Here is a 13,482-nt window from a genome sequence, read left to right as displayed (position 1 = left end):
TCTTTTTGTCCATAATAGCCCCTCCTCACATGCACAAGCCAATCTTGTTGGACACTGCCAAGCTGCTCCAGTCAGGGGCCAGTGAAGCATGGCATATAGGTTGCACCATCCGTATGGAGTCATAATCTAGGCATTGCTTTCCATCTCCTGCAACAAGGAAAATGCAGACTAAATCCTTTCATTTCTTTTTCTTCTTGCACTCCCAGACCACAGCAGTTTCAAGACCTGTGGGGAAGATGCTTGGATTTCACCTCTTCATAACTGGTTTTTTATTTTAATTTTCCATCAACATCGAAACAGCCCATGCGCATCATATGCTTAAAATCTGGTGCCTGGCTTATGCTGTTCCTTTCATTTGCCAGAGTCCCAAAGGACCTTAATTGATTTTAGACATGTTTCTTGCTCTTTGTAGCTGAGTGAAATTGGAATGGTGCTAGGTTTCCCCCTACAAAGCAGATGCTCTCATATTCAAAGATGATTTGTGTTCTCCTTCTCTGCTGAAAAATACTATAGACGTGTACAAAGATATCAAACTTTTTTTTCTTGGTGTTAATATTGAATTGGTGCACATATAGGCTTACACAAAGAAACACTGTAAAGTGTACTTTCTCCTTCCCCAACCTTCTTAAGTGATTCACTAACAAATTCCCACCAGGAGCTCAGTTCAAAGAGTTTGTCTTCAGAAGACCTGGAATGAAAGCAGAATCACTCTCTAGACTCTCTGGGTTATGTATATTGATACCCACACTGCTTGCATTTGCCAATGATCAATTTAAAGTTAATTTCAAAAGTGGTAGTGAACTGAACTTTGTCATACATTAGAAATTATTTCAGATATTTATTGCAGTGCCCAGTGCTCCAGCTTTAGCAGTAATTGATACTATTGTCCAGATTTCATAGGATCATAGGAAACATGGGCAACTGGTGCCTCCTGGGGGGGGCACTTGCCCCCTCAGCGGCCAGTCAGTAACCGGGGCGGCGGTCCCCTTGCGGCCAATCGCACCAACCCAGAAGTGCCAGCAGTGTTTTTCCTGGTGCCCCCACTCTCAGGGGAACACCAGGGCTCCCGCCTGCCTCCTCTGCCCGTTGCCTAAGCAGGGAATGCTGGCTGTCAAGAGGTGCACCAGCGCTCTCGGGGTGCACATGCACCCCCTACGCGTCGCCACTGATAGAAAAGTAGGGCTGGAAAGCACCTCATAAGCTCATCTAATCCAGCCCCCTGCTCAAGACAGGATCATCCCTGACTAAACCACCCCAGCCAAGTGTCTGTCTAACCTGCTTTTGAAAATTTCCAAGAATGGAGATTCCACAACTTCTCTAGGCCGCCTGTTCCAATGCCTGACCACCCTCATAGTCAGAAAGTTCCTCCTAATCTCCAGCATAAATTTCCACTGTTGAAGTTTGAGGCTGTTGCTCCTACATCTGTCCCCTACAATCACAGAGAAAAGCTCATCTCCCTTCTCTATAAACATCCTTCAGGTATTTGAAGACTGTTATCAAATCCTACCTCAGTCTTCTCTTATCTAAGCTAAATAACTCTATTTATTTCAGCCTTTCCTTGTAAATCTTGCTTCCCAAGCCCCTAATCATTTTTGTTGCTCTGTGCTAGATCCTTTTATAAAATCATAGAAAATTAGGTTTGGAGGGGACCTCAGGAGGTCATCTAGTCCAGTGGTTCTCAACCTTTTAAGTAGCAAGTACCCCCTAACTTCTGAAAATTTTAATAAGTACCCCAGCATTCCATTTCCCAGGGGATTTTATATTTACAGACTAATGTGTGCCATATGTTGGAAGAAGGGCTGTGTAGATAAGGCCGTTGAATGACAGATGTCTGATCTGGTGTGGGTAGGGTTGCCACCTTTTACACCAGGGGTGCACAACCCAAGTGTGTACCTGAGCTAGAGGTGATGTTGGCCAAAGCTAGGAGGGCTGAACACCAAATTATTACTGGGGAATTTAATTTTTTTTAATTGCACCAAATTTTTTGCCATAGTTCTAAGAGGAAAAAAAGGCAAGAGAGAGAGGAAAAGAGGGTGAGAGAGAGTGTGTTGGGGTACCCACGTACCCCCAGGGGTACACATACCACAAGTTGAGAAACTATGACTAGTCCAACCCCCTGCTCAAAGCAGGACCATCTCCAACTAGATCACTCCAGTCAGGGCTTTGTTGAGCCGGGCCTTAAAAACCTCCAAGGATGGAGATTCCACCACCTCTCTAGGTAACCTGTTCCAGTGCTTTACAAACCTCCTCGTGAGAATGTTTTTTTCTAATATTGAACCTAAACTTCCCTTGCTGCAACTTGAGACCATTGCTCCTAGTTCTGTCATCTGCCATCACTAAGAACAGTCCAGCTCCATCTTCTTTGGAACCACCCTTCAGGTAGTTAAAGGCTGCTATCAAATCTCTTCTGTCTTCTCTTCTCCACATTAAATAAACCCAGTTCCCTCAGCCTTTCCTCAGAAGTCATGTGCATCAGCCCCCAAACTATTTTTGTTGCTCTCTGCTGGACTCTCTCCTGCTTGTCTACATCCTTTCTGTAGTGGGAGGCACAAAACTGGACACAGTGCTCCAGATGTGGCCTCAGTAGTGCAGCCTAAAGCGGAATAATCACTTCCTTTGATCTGCTGGCAACGCTCCTTCTAATGCAATTTAGTATGCTGTTAGCTTTCTTGGCAACAAGGGCACACTGCTGACTTGTATCCAGTTTATTGTCCACTGTAACCCCTAGTCCTTTTCTGCAGAGCTGCTGCCCACCCAATCAGTTCCCAGGCTGTAGCAGTGTATGGGATTCTTCCATCCTACGTGAAGGACTTCGTACTTGTCCTTGTTGAACCTCATGAGATTTCTTTTGGCCCAGTCCTCCAACTTGTCTAGGTCACTCTGAGTTCTAGCCTTACCCTCCATTGTATCTAATACACCCCCCAGCTTGGTGTCATCCGCAAACTTGTTGAGGGTGCACTCTATACCATCTTCCAGGTGCTGATGGTTATTCACATACTTATAGACTTTCATAGATTTCATAGACGTTAGGGCTGGAAGGGACCTCAAAAGATCATCAAGTCCAGCCCCCTGCCCAAGGGGCAGGAAGTCAGCTGGGGTCATAGGATCCCAGCAAGATAAGCATCCAAATTTCTCTTGAAGGCGCTCAATGTAGGTGCATGAACCACCTCCAGTGGCAGGCTATTCCAGACCTTGGGGGCTCGGACAGTGAAGAAATTCTTCCTTATGTCCAGTCTGAAATGGTCTTGCCGGAGTTTATAACCATTCGACCTTGTCATCCCTTGAACTCTGGTGAACAATTGTTCCCCCAGATCCTGGTGAACACCCCTGATAAACTTATAGGTGGCCATCAGATCACCCCTGAGCCTGCAATAAAGAGTCCCATAGCTCTCAGCCTGTTGTCGTAAGGTCTGTTTTCCTGACTTCTGATCATATGTGTGGCTCTTCTCTGGACTCTCTCAAGCTTCTCCACATCCTTTTTTGAATTGTGGAGCCCAAAACCGAACATAGTACTCCAGCTGCAGCCTCACCAAGGCCGAGTACAAGGGGAGAATGACGTCCCGGGATTTGCTTGAGAAGCATCTGTGGATGCAAGCCAGCGTTTTGCTTGCTTTACTGGCCACAGCATCATATTGAAGACTCATATTCATCTTGTGGTCAATCATGACCCCTAAGTCCCTTTCATCTGTAGTGCTAACCAGCGTAGCACTGCCGAGCCTATAAGGATGCTGCAGGTTTTTCCTCTCAAAAACTTATTGGTTAATCTTGGCCTTATATGGTTAAAATTCCATATGCACTTATTTTTAGGGATTTCTCATAGGATTATTGTCCATTTTCTGATAAGAAAATTCAGAACAATTTGCAATTATTTTTTGTACTTGAGCTTTAACTTGGCTATGTTTTTAGATCCTATAACTAAGGATCTAACTTTAGATATAGGTAGTATCTGTGACCCCAGCGCACAGGAAGTGAAAAAACCTTATCAAATATCCTGGCTTAACACTTGAACAAAAATCTTTTGCAGTGTTATTTCCTCCTACGCCTTAGTCATATATGATTGATTATCTGTCTGCTGAAACATTTGTCTTCAGGTCAAAGATATACGCTAAAGCTTAAAGTGTGTTACATCTTCGAGTCTTTTCCTTGGCTAAGCATTTTTAAAGCATTTTATGTTCCTTTTGCCAGTTCTGTCCTCCTGAAAAGCTGGGTTCACATACTAGAAACTGAAGTCCTCTGTTCACCACGTAGAATAGGTACAAGAATGAATGCATCACAACCGGTCTTCTCTCTGCCCTAACCCTGACCCAGTAGGGTGACTTGCAAAATGAGAAATTAGGGGAAGGTAGTTGAATCTTCAAACCTATTCATTCCTACACCTCTAATTTATTTAGCATTTGCTTATTAGTGTTTTGGTGGGTTTTGTCAGTTTATCTTTTCTCTTTAATCTTAACCATGCCACTTAGACCAGGGATCAGCAAGCTACATCTCCAGCCTTGGATCTAGCTTGTGGATGTGGGGCTTTAGTGGCCAGAGACTCTGGCTGTGGGTGCTCTCTCCATGCTGCCATGGGTTCAAGCCAAGTGCCAGCTCCCACTTGCCTGCCTCTGACCCAAGGTGGGTCATTCCAGTCTGCAGCCAGAAAAGGTTGCCTACCCCTGACAGACTCTCTCTCTAGTGGTTGGCTTGGTAGTGATGGAGAAATCTATGTAGAGGGACAGCTTGTAGCTCGATTAAGAGCCACAAACTATCTACAGTAAGTCTAAATGTACCTCTTTATGTGCTGAATGTGCCCCATGCTGAATGTCCCAGGTTGTATGTGAGACAACCAAAAGAGTAGTACAGGAAAAAGAAACTAGTGTTCCTTTTGGGGGAAGGATTTCAGAAATCGTTCGTCCCCATTTTCCCGCATCTGTTCTCAAGCACGTGGAGTAGATTGCACCAGTCAGCTTGATTTGGCCAACCTTTGTTTGCAGGTTCTAGCAAGGAATCTAAGAATTAAAAAATTAAATCTAAAAAATAAAATATAATCATGAGACTGACCCAGAGTTTCCTGTCTCAGAGCCCACAACCTGTGCCTGCCCTTTTCAACTCTTCTCCAAAGCACGTCTCTAGCTAATTTGGCCATTGAGCCTCTGGAAACTGTTGTGATGAAAGCATTGTAGAGAAACCAAATGATATGTCAGTTGAGCACCAGCAGCAGGGATTTTTTTGTCATGATTAATGAGATATTTGGGTATTGCATTTTGCAGGAGCTGGCTGAAACACGACTTGTGTCTAAGAGCTCTTCCTTTAGATGTGCTGTAATAAATTAATGTTAATGTCAGTTATTTAATTATTCTCAGCAAATTGGTTACACAACTGCAGGTTTATATTTGCGTTCGACACATTAAGAAGCCATCTGAAAAGCTCAGGTGCTGAATAATAATTGTATTTAATGCATTGCATATTACCTTTCTAAAATAATCTAATCAGGGAGAGGAGAGGGGAGAGGGTAGGGGGAGATGAAGTCACCTAAGATAACCTATAATTTGTTGAATGCAAAGCCTGCTTCAGTGTAAAGCTTTTGAAGTTAATACAAAATGAATTTCACTCAGATAGCAGTATCTTTACTGCTATTAGAAGTATTGAAATTCTAATGAATGAAGCTAGCACATAAACATTACTCATCTAGCATTTATACTGTGCTGTTGCCTAGAGGCCTCCACTCTGTTTGCAGTACTCCACTTCGCAGTACTCCGTGCACAGACATAGAGTAAACTGCAGGGCCTTCCTCAAAGCACTTTTGAGTGCACACCCATTAAAGATGAGTATGTGGTGGCCTAATAAGGCTGAGTTTCTGCGCCAGGGATGTGAATCTATGGCTGTTTGCCTGCCTCAATCCTGACTCTACGCCCCCACTTTGTCAGAAGTGGATTCCAGGCTTTTTGTCCTCAGCCTTGTCATGCATGTGTATATTTCTTGGGGTGTGAAAATAGCAGCACTCGAGAGGTTGTTCAGAGCAGTAGAAAAATGACAGGCAAATCATACCAAAAGATTAGTCTCATTAGCCTGGGGAATTCCTCAGACAGCTGTGGGTGTTCCCTGGCTGCTTTCCTGGGGGCTAGCCTGTCCATAAGCAAAGCAGTTGAAGAATTAGAATTGCTGCTACTGCCTGCCTTTTCCCTGCAAACCCCACTCTGCAAAGATTTCTTAAAATTGCAGTAATGTGGGGCCAAACCAATTCAGTATGCCTCTATTGCCTTCAGAAGTCATTGAGATAAGAGGTTGGATGCTAGACCTCTGAATAAATACATAGGGCTGCATTGATTCTCAGTGACAGCCAGAGCAGGGATGATATGCAAGTTCCAGCTCAGGTATATAGAAGGATTTGGAATTCATAAGCCAGAAGAGATGCGTGGGTTGAGGTGATGGGTGAGGGGGCATGGCAGCAAAAGGGAAACACTGGTACTTCTGTGCACACCTCCTTCAGGCAGCATTTTTGGGGGGCGGAGAAATCATATGGGTTCAAGTGATTTAACAGTTGATTTAAGCCAAGAGGCCAAATCATGCTCCACTACCTCCAAAGTCTCTAGCTGAGGCTGTTCCAGTTTAACACCTAAGTTCTGCCTTTTGCTGCTCCCAGGTTCTGCTTCTACTACTCTAAACCTAGGACTTCACTAGAGACCCCTGGAGTTATCACAAGAGCTCTTACAAACTTGAATTGTTTTTTGGATTGGGCCTCTGCAGACAGCAAAGCCTCTATAAGGGAGTGTTGGGGAGGGAGGGTAGCAAGGCAGGAAGATCATTAGGGATAAAAGATTAAAATATTTGCATTTACAGTTGAACCAATATTGACTGATTGACTCATTCTGTTGTAAGCTACTGTTTTCTGCAGTTAGGCTACTTTTTTAAACAGCAGAATCAAATGTTTGGTTCCATTCTCTATCCTGTACCCTCTGCCTCAAGTGAGCAGCGAGAGAAAGTTCGAGGTTGGGGAGGAAGCACTTCCTGGGGCTAAGTCTAGACAGTCAAAACACCTGAGGCTGAATCAACTCAATCTTTGCAGGTTAGTCTAAGCTGCAAAGATTGAATCGAGAAGCAAGTGAACATACATTCACTTTTGATTAAGGAAATGCAGCCACATGCCTGCAGTGGCTCCCAGCCTGCCAGTCACTGCTGAATAGAAAGGAGGGAAGCTGGGAGAGAAGCACTCCGAGGCTTCCCTTCCCCTCCTCCCCTCCCCGGGGTGTCGTTCTGAGTATGATGGGAGTGTTTAAACTCACACCCTGACCTGCACTGACTCTGGAGGGGCAGGTGAGGGGTGGGAGGGAAGGGGAGAAGCCCCAGCCAGGCTTTTCCCTGATTGAGCAGAGGAGCATGGCTAGGCCCCGGCCCCAACTGGCTCAACAAGGTGGAGGGGGAGAAGGGCTTAAGCCCCCTCCCTGGCTTGTACAGGACCCCAGCCAGGACCTGCCTGGCAAGGGCAAAGCAGCCCCTCTCTAAGTGGGGAAAAGCCTGGCAGGGGATGCTTCGCCCCTTCAAGCAGACCCCTGCTGAGGTCCGGACCTGGGTTTCCCCCCCAAACTCCCTTCTCAGCCAGCCAGAGCAGTGATAGTGCTCTGGCTAAGGAATGGAGGGACAGAGCCAAGCCTGCTCCACTGGAACAGACAGCACAGCCAGGGCAGCAAAGCATCATGGGATGCTGGGGGACTGAGAGTTAACTTGAACTGGGAAGGGGTCTGGGACAGACATTTCATAAACTGGTTTGACCTAAATCTGTTCATTCTGATACTGCATCCAACCAGGTTTTTTTTAAACCAGTTTCAGTCATTTTGAAAGCAATTTAAGTGCACTGAACATCTGTTGTGTTACAGATTTGAACTGGTTTTGATCACTTAAACTGGTTTCTGTGTAATTTCTGTCCCTAGCCTGGTAGTGGACAGCCCTGTCTTCTCCAAGACACTGGGACGTGTTAGCGGTTGGGAAAGATCTTGTTTCATTAGCATTTGTTCGGCATTTTGGGAGCAAATGGAACCATGTCAAACTGTGCAACACAATGACTAGCAATAAGTTATCAGGCTAAAACGTTTGTGGTTTTTTTATAAAACGGGGCAGTTAATGATATCGACGCAGTTTTCTGTTAAACCTGATGTGCTATATTAAGGAGCAGCTGGTTGGGTTTGTTTCAAGCATTAAGCCACAGAACAGGATGTGGATTTTAAATTGCTGGGGCCATGTCTAAAGTAAATGGAATATGATTATTGATAATCCTCTGAAGGTTTGCAGCTTATTTGGTTGTTGTTTCTTGTTGATCCTGGACATTTTTGATGCATTAGCTGGGCATTTGCTGCCTGGAAGTGTTCGGTCCTTATTATCAGATGTATATCTTCTTGCCACATTTGTCTCATCACATTTCAGTGTTCTGCTTTACTTCCTTCCCATTGTTATGTGGGTCCAGTACTGTATGTACACGTGTGTTTATCTGCTCTGTGTGTAATTTCTGTTATCCAGCTTTTAACTCATTTAGCAGTGGCTTAAATGACTACTAAGTGCTGCACGACATAGAGCTGTGGCCTTTGAGCTATCAGGAAACTGATTCCAGATTGTGCAAACCTTGATGATGGAGCTTTGCAGTGTATTCTGGTAGGCTTTTTATATTAGTACAAATTAAACAGGCCTAACATTACATAGAACTTCAGTTGTTAAAAGCTGCTGTTGTCACACAGAATGAACCTCCTGTCTTGTAAGAAAGGTATTCAGCATGTCACTAAGTTCACTGTTACATAGTTATGTCCCTCAAACATGTGTTTCCTTAGCCTTGAGTTCCTTTGGTTTGTATGGCTGGGAATCCTAATGGCAGAGGAGGATAAAGGAGAAATGTTCATCATAACCATTTAGGCAGACAAGGTTCTTTGGATAAATCTGATAACTTTTATTAGACCAACTCATTTGGTTGGAAAAATTCTTCTTTGCAAGCTTTTGGGTATAAATACCCTTCATCAGGCTGCAGTACCATTTAAGCATCTTTCACTTTGACCTGTTTGACCAGATTGAAGACAGTTAACAGTGCCTGCATGTCACTGCAATTAGTAAGTGAGCCCCCAAACCCATTGTAATACTAAGGCACCATCTCTGCTGTAATAGAGGACATCTATTGTGCCCAGACCCCTTGGAGTCATGATGAAATCATAAGATTGTTGAAATATGCTTTTTGCCCAGTTGGGCACTCCTGAAAAAGCTGGAAACACTTGTATAAAAGTTGCAATATGAAAACCTGAACAGGCTGTCAAAGCTTCTGAATTCTTCAGACCAATGTACACATGAAGACTGTGCTGTCACTCTGCCAGCCACATTGCAACTCCCTACTTTTAAGAAGCTTATTTGTTACAGTACTGGGGAACATTGAATTAAAATGTTTTTAAAAGATCTGAATCACTTGCTTATTTTCTTCTCCCTGGGTGACTCAGCTGCTCCTGCTGCCAGTGGTGTTAGAAAAAAAAGGGAAAGGTCCTGTGGGGTGATCCTGTTAAACATGGGGTCTTCTTCCACCCCAGACCTCTTTATGATGCTTCTGCCCTCTTTCCCTTCCCACCCCATGCAGTTATTTCATCCTGCTTATGCTCTGTGAATTGCTGGAGCTCAACTTCCAAAGCATTGCGAAGTCCTTGACCTGGTTCCAGCCCTCTCAGTATGTCTGCTGCTGAACCAAGGCAGGAGGCTTTGGTACTGATGTGATGGTGTCAGGAAAGTGGGACAATGCTGCTGCACCAGGGGGTGTTCAAAGAGCCACTGTTGCATTTCTTTAGTCTTGGACTGCCTTTTTGCTATTTAAATATGAACTATTTATGTGCTGTGGTATTTTTTAACACCCCTGATGCTGCCTATGCTGGTTAGTTTGGGCAGGGACTGGAAATCACTATGGAGCACAGGAGGAGATATAGGAGGAGGAGCACAGCTGAGCGCTAAATGGTACTGGGACAGACCAAAAGAGGTTGTCCCAAATTGTCTTCCTCTTCTCTCTCCCACTAAATGGCAGACTCAGTTATTGGGAGATCTTGGATGAGGGGAGAAAGGATATGGGGAAACAGGATAATGTTTTATCAATGTTTTTAAGCTTTACGTTGTATCCAGATGCTTATTTCACAAACCAGTCCTTAAGTGTACCTGTTCTCTCTGCGGGGTTGGTTTCAGCTGTTGAAATGTTTTTACTCGTTGTGTGTCTGTGAGCTGATAGCATCTTTCCACTATGTTACCTTTTTAAAATCTAGGGGCTCGACTCACACTTGGAGTCCAATCATAGCACTAATGTTGGCATGCTTATTCTTTTGTTTTACAGCTGCTAGATTTTAATCAAGAACAGAATGGGGAAGCAGAACAGTAAGCTGCGACCTGAGGTACTCCAAGATCTCCGGGAGAACACTGAATTCACAGACCATGAGCTACAAGAGTGGTACAAAGGCTTTCTAAAAGATTGCCCAACTGGCCATTTGACTGTTGACGAATTCAAAAAAATATATGCAAATTTTTTCCCTTATGGTGACGCGTCGAAGTTTGCAGAACACGTCTTCCGCACATTCGACACCAATGGTGATGGGACGATTGACTTTAGGGAATTTATCATTGCTCTGAGTGTCACCTCTCGGGGAAAGCTGGAACAGAAACTGAAATGGGCATTTAGTATGTATGATCTTGATGGCAATGGATACATCAGCCGTGGTGAAATGCTAGAAATAGTGCAGGTGAGAAATCCTTATTTTTTTGTAAATTTTATCTTTGAATTTATCTTACTGTAACTTCTCTTTACCCCTGAATCATCTGGAGCTAGAGGCTTTTGATCTAGGTAGCTTTTGCACCCTAAAAACTATTCAGTTAGCTCCTGGCACTTCTTAAAAGTTGCCAATGTCATTCTGAATGGCCACTCAAAATAATTCTGACCACAGACTGCAAATGGATAATGGCTCTGAAAGCCAAACAGATTCTGAGTAGAAATAAGACCTGAATGAAAACCCAGTTTCCTCTCTTCTCACCCTTACCCCCTCTCTCCCTCCCAAAATTTCTGAGATGTATGAAACTTGAATCAAAATCTAGATTAGAGTTTTGGAAGTGTCCCCAGGATTTCCAGTGGTTGGAGTCATAAGGCAATAACCCCAGAGCCTGTGAAAATCCAAGTATGGTTTGAGATCATGTGTACTTTCAGGCTAGGTACATGCATTCAAAAAGCCTGAGGCAGAATTGATCTAACTTACACAGTTTTCTGTAAGCAGCATAGTTTAAATTGGTAGTGAACAGAACACACATTCACCCTTTGGTAGAGTGCAAATCTTAGACTGAGTTCTGCCATTTTTATACCAGTCTGTGTGCTGAACTTCTGCTCTGTTACAGGTATAGAGGCGGTGGGTTTTTTTGTCCCAACTTCTGTTCTGTTCTGGGTATAAACTGGTTTCAAATCACTTACACCAGTAAAAGTGTCATGTTTGTACCTGGCCTTAGAGTAAAAGGCCATATAGATTTCACAATTTGGATCTGTACAAGGGAAGGTGCTGTGTAGCAACTTTGAGTCCCAGGTGGTAGAAGAAGCTGCAGAGGGTTGGTAATGGCATACTGGACCTTTTCACCTGTAGGTCATCTATTCAGTCACCTGTTCAGACTCCAGCCATGGTGGGTGGTGACTGCCAATGTGTGATACCTTGTTATTGACCACAGACATTTCTATCCAGTTTCTAGCAGAATTTTCCAGACCACAAAATCAGGTGCTACATTGGCCTTGGTGAGCTGTTTGGCAAGGGTTGTCAGGAGGGGCATGAGAGTGGAGGGTGAACTCGTCTCTTCGTAGGAGTGGTAGTTCCAGAGCAGGGTGAGGAACAGGTGTCAAGGGGATGTTGCCTGTGGTTTACCTCATGAGTAAAACATAGTAAACATGGGTAAAAATAGGCCTTCAGGCTCTAGCTGGTCTATGTAAGTATGAAAACCCAGCCCACCTGCCCACAAACCCCCCCAGCCCAGCATAGCTGAACAATTACTGCATAGTAGGAAGCACCTCTGTGTGTTTAATGGCTACTCTGAAGGAATGAGGCCACTTCCAAACTCACTTGCAAAAAAGAAAAGTGCACTTGCAACTTTTCCCTGGCATCCTCTAGTGTGGTAACTTATTAGTTGCTGACTCATTGCTGGACTGCCCAACAGAACCACTATATTGGCTTCCTAAACCAGGAATGATTCCTGAAAAATGCATTGAGTTTGTAATTCTTCTTTCTTGTTTTGATTTATAAGGTTTTGCAGCCAAGGTCAGCTGGCTTTTTATTGCTACAGGCTTAAATTCCTTCTCTTAGTCCTGGTGCTTCACAGCTTTTCAAATTTCATTACTTTTTTTTATATTCAGGCAATCTACAAAATGGTGTCATCGGTAATGAAAATGCCAGAAGACGAATCCACTCCAGAAAAACGAACAGACAAAATCTTCAGGCAGATGGACACAAACAACGATGGTATGATCCCCACTAGGGGTCCTTAATTAGGTCTTGGAAGTAAACATAGATTGCATGATACCATTTTTCAAATTTAGCATTGCTGATGACAGTTGAGATTACTTTCAGGGGAACCTCCATTTCACTTATCCCACCATGGATTTCTGTCACTGTGATGTCGGCATGTCCATTACCTGCACACCCAAAGGAAAGTAGCATGCGTGGATATAGGTTGTGTTTGTGGAAACTGGCAAGCTAGGGCTGAACAGGGCTCTACAGGCCCTTCTTAGAAAAAGTAGCACAGGCCTGTGTTCTTGTAAACTTTCCTCTTATAAGTTTTCTATTGGTGCAGACCCAGCTGCTGAAATTGGTAGCAGACTAATTGAGTTTGTGAGAGCCCCTAGACTTAGTGTGTCACTGACTCATCTGTGTTCTCCCCAGTATGCAAGCCTACAAAATCCCAGGGTGAAATAGTCTGTGAATAGCCTCAAACCCAACCTCCTCCATATGTGGACTCGTGTGCTCTCTGACTCAAGGCAGCTCAGCTGCACCTAGCTGTCAATCGGAGGCTATTCACCTGGTTTGTGAGGGCCGTTTGCCCTTCTCTTCATTGCCTTTTCATGAGAGGCCCATACCTAATTGTGCCCGGGCTTGGAATAGACAAGTCCTGTGTTTTGCTGGAGGGGGCAAAAGCCTACACTGAGTGTTGTGTAGAGGCAAGAGCAAGGTAGGAGGGAAATCCGGGGGAAGGTGCTTGTGAGATGAAGAGTGAGTAATGGAGAAAATAAACAGACAAAAAAAATTGAAAATAGAGGAGACATTTTTAAAAAGTACAGAATCCTGTGTATGGGGTTGGGGCTGGTAGAAGAAGATGAAAGTACTTCTTAGTAGTATGTTTACCTCTTCATCTTTAGTTCTGTATGTACATTTTTCCTACTTAAAGGGGACAACATGGTAGGGGCCGCGCTGGGGAAAGGAGTGTGTTTTGCCCAAGGAAAGGGATGCAGATGTGCTTCCTAAATGTACTTACCTCTGCTAC

The 13,482-nt window shown here is 44.1% G+C and overlaps 1 protein-coding gene across 3 annotated transcripts in view; it reads left to right on the top strand.

The window, feature by feature from the left end:
* HPCAL1 (hippocalcin like 1) overlaps positions 1-13,482 on the top strand; it is a 177,960-nt gene that overhangs the window by 94,403 nt on the left and 70,075 nt on the right. For all 3 annotated transcript variants that reach the window (XM_059729647.1, XM_006259553.4, XM_014597332.3), the window contains exons 3-4: positions 10,316-10,718; positions 12,359-12,464. In XM_059729647.1, the coding sequence (XP_059585630.1) occupies positions 10,341-10,718; positions 12,359-12,464 (484 nt within the window). In that variant the 5' untranslated portion in view covers positions 10,316-10,340. The remainder of the gene's footprint in view (positions 1-10,315; positions 10,719-12,358; positions 12,465-13,482) is intronic.

This window comes from Alligator mississippiensis, chromosome 1 (assembly GCF_030867095.1).
Source record: "Alligator mississippiensis isolate rAllMis1 chromosome 1, rAllMis1, whole genome shotgun sequence".
In the NCBI taxonomy this organism is placed as follows: Eukaryota; Metazoa; Chordata; order Crocodylia; family Alligatoridae; genus Alligator; species Alligator mississippiensis.
This window is presented reverse-complemented; position numbering and strand designations above follow the sequence as displayed.